The following is a 7,500-nucleotide window of genomic DNA, read 5'->3' as shown; positions in this document are numbered from 1 at the left end:
TTATGTATTTGACTATGACAATCAGGTCCTCGTGAACAATATCTATGTTGTCAGATTTATTGTCGTGTGATCAAAACAAATCTGATGATCATAAGTTCTGATAGCAGGGAAGGGCATGAAGTAGATCATCAAAATTATGGGGTAAAACTGGCTGAAATAAGAAAAATCAAGAGCAGAAATGTTTAAACCTTAAAATCTGTAAATTTGGTAATAATCTCCGCACTTCATATAACCCAAATTCCCTGTGGTAATTATACAATATATTCTAACTAATAAACCAGTGGGATTTATACACTACGATCTATATATTCTCTATGGGACTCTGCACCCTGGACCCCTATGGCTTAAATACAATATGATCTATATATTCCCTAGCATAACTTTTCTTCACTTCTGTCTGAATTGCTTGGTTTCCAATCACTTTTTTCGGCACCTTGATGGGCTCAAATATCAAGTTGTGATAGATACTAATGTCTACTTCTGCATATCCACTATATTGCTTTAAAAATGACAGAGAATTGATGTAACACTTAAAATAAAACATTTCTCACCAGCATTTGTCATGGAATAGTGTCTCACAGCCTGTCAAATCTATTGGTGGAGAAAACTGTCAAATCTACTGGTGGAGAAAACATGCATGCGCAGAAGGTTATTGTACAAAGTAATGTAAATAATTATCAAAACACATAAAAGAAGCATAATAAATATAAACAAAAGCATTAAATCCATGAATTGGAGGAAAAAGATGTTGGTAATGATTAAATAATCGTTTTCACAAGCATTTAATACTATATGAACTACACAGTCACATTTGTTTTGATCCTTGAAAGGTAAACGCAATGGGGACTTAGAAAATGATGGGTCGATCTTCTCTCTTCTCTCTCATGTATCTCCTTTATTTTCAATGTTCTGCAACTTTTGCCATAGATGAAAAATGTATTATTTTTGTCAAAGTAACAACTCCATATGGGGCCGCGGTGGCCGAATGGTTAGAGCGTCGGACTCAAGACTATCACGATGGCAATCTGAGTTCGAGGGTTCGAGTCACCGGCTGGAGCGTTGTTTCCCTTGGGCAAGGAACTTCACCTCGATTGCCTGCCTAGCCACTGGGTGGCCAAGCCAGCTCAAGTCAGTGCCGAGTAAATAGAGATGGTGACTCGATATAAACACCAGGCAGAAGGCAATGGCAAACCACAGCTCTAAATTGCTAAGAAAAAATCATGGAAGCCCATGATCGTCAAGACTGCGGTGGCCGAATGGTTAGAGCGTCGGACTCAAGACTGTCACGACGGCAATCTGAATTCGAGGGTTCGAGTCACCGACCGCAGTGTTGTTCCCTTGGGCAAGGAACTCCACTGGGTGGCCAAGCCAGCCCAAGTCAAGTGCTGGTCCCAAGCCCGGATAAATAGAGAGAATGATTACCTAAAAGGTACCACCGGCACTCTCCGTGGAAAGGAACTGGGGACCCTACCACGTACTCACTCCAAGAGCATCACAACATGAAAACTACAATCAAGTATCATGCTGTGACCACGGCGGCTCAGACATGAACCTACCGTTAAAAGAAGAACAACTCCATAGACTTTTATTAATGTAATCCTGATTGTCATACGCAGAAAATTTTTTAACAACATGTAGTTGGAAGTAGTGGCAGAGTTGGGTTAAATACAATATGATCTATATATTCCCTAGCATAACTTTTCTTCACTTCTGTCTGAATTGCTTGGTTTCCAATCACTTTTTTCAGCACCTTGATGGGCTCAAATATCAAGTTGTGATAGATACTAATGTCTACTTCTGCATATCCACTATATTGCCTTAAAAATGACAGAGAATTGATGTAACACTTAAAATAAAACATTTCTCACCAGCATTTGTCATGGAATAGTGACTCACAGCCTGTCAAATCTATTGGTGGAGAAAACTGTCAAATCTAATGGTGGAGAAAACTGTCAAATCTACTGGTGGAGAAAACGTGTATGCGCAGACGGTTATTGTACAAGGTAATGTAAATAATTACCAAAACACATAAAAGAAGCATAATATATGTAAACAAAAGCATTAAATCCATGAATTGGGGGAAAAAGATGTTGGTAATAATTAAATAATCATTTTCACAAGCATTTAATACTATATGAACTACTCGACAGGTCACAGTAATGAGTTAACACGGTCACATTTTTTTGATCCTTGAAAGGTAAACACAATGGGGACTTGAAAAATGATGGGTTGATCTTCTCTCTTCTCTCTCATGTATCTCCTTTATTTTCAATGTTCTGCAACTTTTGCCATAGATGAAAAATGTATTATTTTTTGTCAAAGTAACAACTCCATAGACTTTTATTAATGAAATCCTGATTGTCATACACAGAAAATTTTTGAACAATATGTAGTTGGAAGTAGTGGCAGAGTTGGGTACTAAAACCTATATGAAATGATGGAATGATACAAACCAAGACAGAGTTCTTCTATGGCAATATGTGTGTAATGCTTCCCAAGGATGCTATAAAAGAACAAAGATTGCCCAATTTTGGCTATGTCACTCATCTTGTTTAAGCTGCGAGGGTGAATTATACATTGAATACATAACTTATTACTGTGATATGGCATGTAGTTCATGTATTACTATGCACTTCTCAAAAGGTAATTATCATTTAAACTTTTAACATATCTTTTTAATATTATTATACTTCCTTTGTGGGTTTTAGGATTACTTTCTACAATTCTGTTCAATAATCATCTGTGCATGTGTGTTTTCATGACTGGGTCTTTTGACAGTGCTGGGAGACTACATTCCTTGATAAGCACCAGTGAGAAATGTTTTGTTTTCAGGGTTATCTCAATTCTGAGCTATTCTTAAGACTATACAGTGGCAACAAAGAAGGAATATACACTAGTAAGCATTCCAGTTTGATATCTCAGCTCATTAAATGTCCTAAATGTCAAAAAGTGCAATTCAAAATTCAGACAATTGATTGAATGTATTAAAAAGGGGCATGCAAGGGTCTTTTGGTGCTGTTAAGGCAATAGACTTTATCAAAAGATTGGTTAGATGCCTGTAGAGTTTTTCAAAAGTTGGGGTGCCGGCCTGTAGGCTTTAGGGACTATCAAATCAAGATTGTCAATGGAAATGGTGATCATATCTCCTCAACAATTAATTTGCACAAGGAACATCTAGAATTGGTGAAAACAATGGATTTCATGCAGTAAAATATCAAAATTGTTTTGAAAATACATCATTACCCTGTTATACATACTGACTGATCTTTGTCTTGGTTTGTATTGTTCTCTCATTTCACAGGGGGTTTTATCACCCAATGCTGCCACTAGGTACAAGGTACATATTGTCCAAAAGTATTGGTAATTGATTATGAAGTGCTTTCACCCTTCTGAGCTGTAAGTCCCAATTGCTCAGGCAATATGTAAGCAAATGCTTCCCATGTTTGCTAAACAAAAAAGAACAGAGAAGAACACCTAATTTTAGCTATGTCACTCATGTTGTTTACATTGTGAGGGTGAATTCCACACGAACCCATAACCTATTACTATGATATGCCAAGTAGTTCATGTATTACTACGATCTTGCCAAAAGGATATTCTGATAATTATCAGTGTCTGCTTTTCCACATTTGATCTCTAAATGTGTTCTTTTCATATTATTATACTTCTTTTGCGGGTTTTATGATTTGTTTATACAGTTCTGTACTATAATCTGCTGTGCATGCGGAGAAGATTTTTGTACAGCACCGGGAGACTCCATTCCTAGACGAGCACTGGTGAGAAATATTTTGTTTTCAGTGTTATGTCAATTCTGCGTTATTCTTAACCTTTTTCTGAGGGGTCACGTGTACAAGCGTGGTCTGCGGGGTATGGCTATACGTGCGGCGATGCACCAGAGTGCATGGAGAGGGACATTCATCTTTATGAGCCCGACTCCTGCGCCCAGTGGTTGACTGCTGCCAGAAATCACCAGAGTTTATTACGCTGAGATTTGTGTTACCCGTTGGCGTGGGGTGGCGTGGGGTGGCAATGAAGGAGGAATATGCATTAGTAAGCATCCCAATTTGATATCTGAACTCATTAAGTGTCCCAAATGTCAAAAGGAGCAATTCAAAAGTCAGACATTTGACGGAACGTAAAAAAAATCGACATACTCAATTAATAAAGGTATGTGGTTTTCCCCATCTCAGTTATGACGATCATTTACTACATCAATAGAGCATATTATCTAATGGTTAATGGTTAATGGTTAAAAGCAAGATAAATGTGCTAGACATCTAAGGTCATGTAACACTACAGATAATGTTAGGGAAGGGTGGTTGAGTTAGTGATTAGTTGTCTAAGCTGGAAAAAGGAATTGGTGAGTGAAAGGGTTAGGGTCGGGTGTGGTAAGGAGTTAGATTAGATAAAGGATATGTATGCGTTTGAGGAAAGAGAATAGGTTGTTGAAGCAGAAAGTGTGGGATTCTGTAAGGATGTTTGATAGGTTGGGAGGTCGGTGAAGGGAAGATAGGTGGGGGAAGGCAGAGGTAAGTATGGACGAGACATAAAGGGAATGTGGGGAAGAGACAAAATGATAATTGGGGATTGGTATTGGAGGATGTGTAAGAAAGGTCTCTTGAAGGCATACAATAGATGGATTATAAGAGGAAAGGATATGATGAAGGTCAGGTCTGTGGGAGCGGAAACCACGAATATTCCAATGAAGGATAGTTATACTTTAGTGATATAGATTGTAGTACGTTTTGGAGATTTTGAGGGGGAAGCAGCTAGAGGGTGGGATAAGGACTGAGATGGGCTGTGTTGGGAGGGGTTAGGAGGATAGGGTGTGGGGGGATATTGTTAGGAGGAGGATGGATATCAGCAGTTACTTGGAGTGTGAAAGGAGCAGGAGTTGTAAGATTTGGAGGTTGAGTGTCAGTTTTCATTAAGTAATCTTGAATATTTTCAATAGTTTCTTCTGAGGAGTTGGTTGGGGAGTTTTGGGGGATAAACGATTTCTTGTGAGGGGGGGAAGAGAGGACTGGTGTCTCAAGCATAGGGGCAAAGGAAGGTGGAGGTAATTGTGTGGTAGGGGAAGAGGGGGTGGAACGTTTGTTCTGTCTGTTACGGGTAGTGCGAGGAGGGAGAGGGGAAGGTGGGGTTGTAGTGGTGATTGGAGTATCTGTAGTAGAGATTGGAGTGTCTGGAATATCTTCTGCTATCCACCTTAGGAGGTGGATAACAGAAGGGTTTGGTGAAGGGACAGAAACGAAAAGTAGGAAAAAAAAAAGACCATGCAAAATTAGTTGAGTCGAGGGCTGAGTCCCAAGGTTGGGGAGTTCCCCATCATTGGGTCCCAGTCTCCGCCTCCTAAGAGTGATTAAGGGTTGATTGTTGGCTACTGTACTAGTAGGCATTGATGAGGGGGTAGTTATTGCAGTGTTCGGAGCCGTGGTCAAAGGAGAGCCTGGGGTCAGGGAATCGGGTGGGTTTACATCGTTGGGGCTATTTGATAAAGGGGCAAGCCTCATTGCCCCTAATAGTGGGGATATGTTTTCATTACTGGCCATGGTAAGCCTGGATTATGTTGGGGATAAAAACAGTCCACCCCTCAGGGTCCCCTTGAGGGGTAAGGGCTAGGTAACTAAATCAGGGGAATACCGTGCCCATGGCTCCCTCAGGCCGTTCAGGACTGGCACAAAGTCAGCCTTTCATCCTTTCAGCACGGCTCTCACACCTTAGGAGGTGGATAGCAGAAGGGTTTGGTGAAGGGACAGAAACGAAAAGTAGGAAAAAAAAAAGACCATGCAAAATTAGTTGAGTCGAGGGCTGAGTCCCAAGGTTGGGGAGTTCCCCATCATTGGGTCCCAGTCTCCGCCTCCTAAGCCCCCCCAGAACAACAAAGGGCAAGGGATTGGGGGGGTTTATATTTGATAGGCCTTTTATTTTTCAGAGTGTATAATGCTAATATTAGGGTGGTTTTTAAGCAGCCTGTAGATATTCTTAAAGCATTATTTTGTAAAATTTCCAATTTTTTCATTTCTATGTTTTTGGCTGTACCGAAAATGGAGATACCATATTCTATTTTGGGTTTTATGTAAATGTCACAGAAGTTTATTATTGTTTATTTGCTTTCCATGTTGTTGAAGATACTTTTTTTATTAAGTTGATTTTATTTGAGAAATTTATCTTTAAATTATTTATATGATTTTCCAAGTTAGTTTTGGAGCTTCTAATTCTAGACCTAGAATTGTATGGTTAGTTGTGAATTCGAATTCTTTGTTATCTATCTGTATCAAAGGTATTTGACTTATTCTGTTTTTTTGTTTTTGCTTTTTTATAAAACACATGAGTTTACTTTTAGATTTATTGATAGATCCCACTTTTTGCCTATTCTATTATTTGTTTTAACCCTAATTCTAGGTTAATTTTAGTTTCTGCTAGATTATTATTAATTGCCAGAATTGTAATATTGTCTGCAAATGTTACTTTTTTTTACATCTTTTGTTAGGGTTAAATCCGTTGTCATTCTGTTAAATAATAAGGGACTTAGCGGTGAGCCTTGTGGAGGCCCCTTGCTATATTTTCTTTTGCGGTCTTTTTGTTACCTATGACTATTTGTTAGGTTCTGTTTTTTAATAATCACTTGAGTGGGGTACCTATGATTCCCAGTTTTGCTGCTTTTATTATCAATGCTTCAGAGTGTCGAATGCTTTTTCCAGATCAAGGCATGTTATAAGAGTGTATTTTTTTTCTTTGAAAGCTTTATTGATTTGGAAATCTATTATTTCTAAAGCGTCTATGATTGAGCAGTTTGGTCTGAAGCCTGTTAGGTTTCCGTTTGTTTTTTTATTGATTTCTAACCACCAGTTTAGTCTATTGATTATAATCCTTTCAGATCATTTTCCAATGCAAGATATTCTACTGATGAATCTCTATGATTTTTTTGTCTGTTGGATCTTTACGTGGTTTTATTATTGGGCTTACTAATAATTTTTTTTTAGTTTCTTTCAGTATTCTCCTTTTAATCAGTAAAGGTTAAAAAGTGTTACAATTTCTTCCAATACTTTTTGGGGGTCATTTTTGAAAATTTCATATAGTATTTCATCTGGTCCATAGGCTTTTCCATTATTTGATTTTTTATCACTGAGGCTAGTTCTTTTAAAGTGAGATTTTTGCTTACTCCTTGTGTTAGTTTGTTCTGTTAAATTCTTTATTTCTGTTTTTGTTAGTGAGCATTTTGCTTTTTTGTTTGTTCCTTGAAATTCTTCTTCTAGCAAACTGAGTTTTTGTTTTATTTCCTGGATCAGCTGATTATTATTAATTAATGAGTTAACTGCTAATTCTGTTTTTTTTTTTTTTTTTATGAAATTCCAAATCTTTCTGGTTGGTGTTTTAAAATCTAGTGATGCACAGAAAGTTTCCCAGCTATTTTTTTTTCTTTTTCAATAATGTTCCTTGCTTTAATATGTAGCTTTTTTTTTTAATTTTATTCTGTTACTCTTTTTTCTTTTTTCT

At 37.8% G+C, this 7,500-nt stretch overlaps 1 protein-coding gene across 1 annotated transcript in view; it reads right to left on the bottom strand.

Annotated features, from left to right (window-relative positions):
• LOC119589608 overlaps positions 1-4,073 on the bottom strand; it is an 18,489-nt gene extending 14,416 nt beyond the window's left edge. The window contains exon 1 of the mRNA XM_037938205.1: positions 3,828-4,073. Coding sequence (XP_037794133.1) covers positions 3,828-4,058 — 231 coding nt within the window. The 5' untranslated portion in view covers positions 4,059-4,073. The remainder of the gene's footprint in view (positions 1-3,827) is intronic.
• Positions 4,074-7,500: the final 3,427 nt, after the last annotated feature.

This window comes from Penaeus monodon, chromosome 26 (genome assembly GCF_015228065.2).
Source record: "Penaeus monodon isolate SGIC_2016 chromosome 26, NSTDA_Pmon_1, whole genome shotgun sequence".
Taxonomy (NCBI): Eukaryota; Metazoa; Arthropoda; class Malacostraca; order Decapoda; family Penaeidae; genus Penaeus; species Penaeus monodon.
This window is presented reverse-complemented; position numbering and strand designations above follow the sequence as displayed.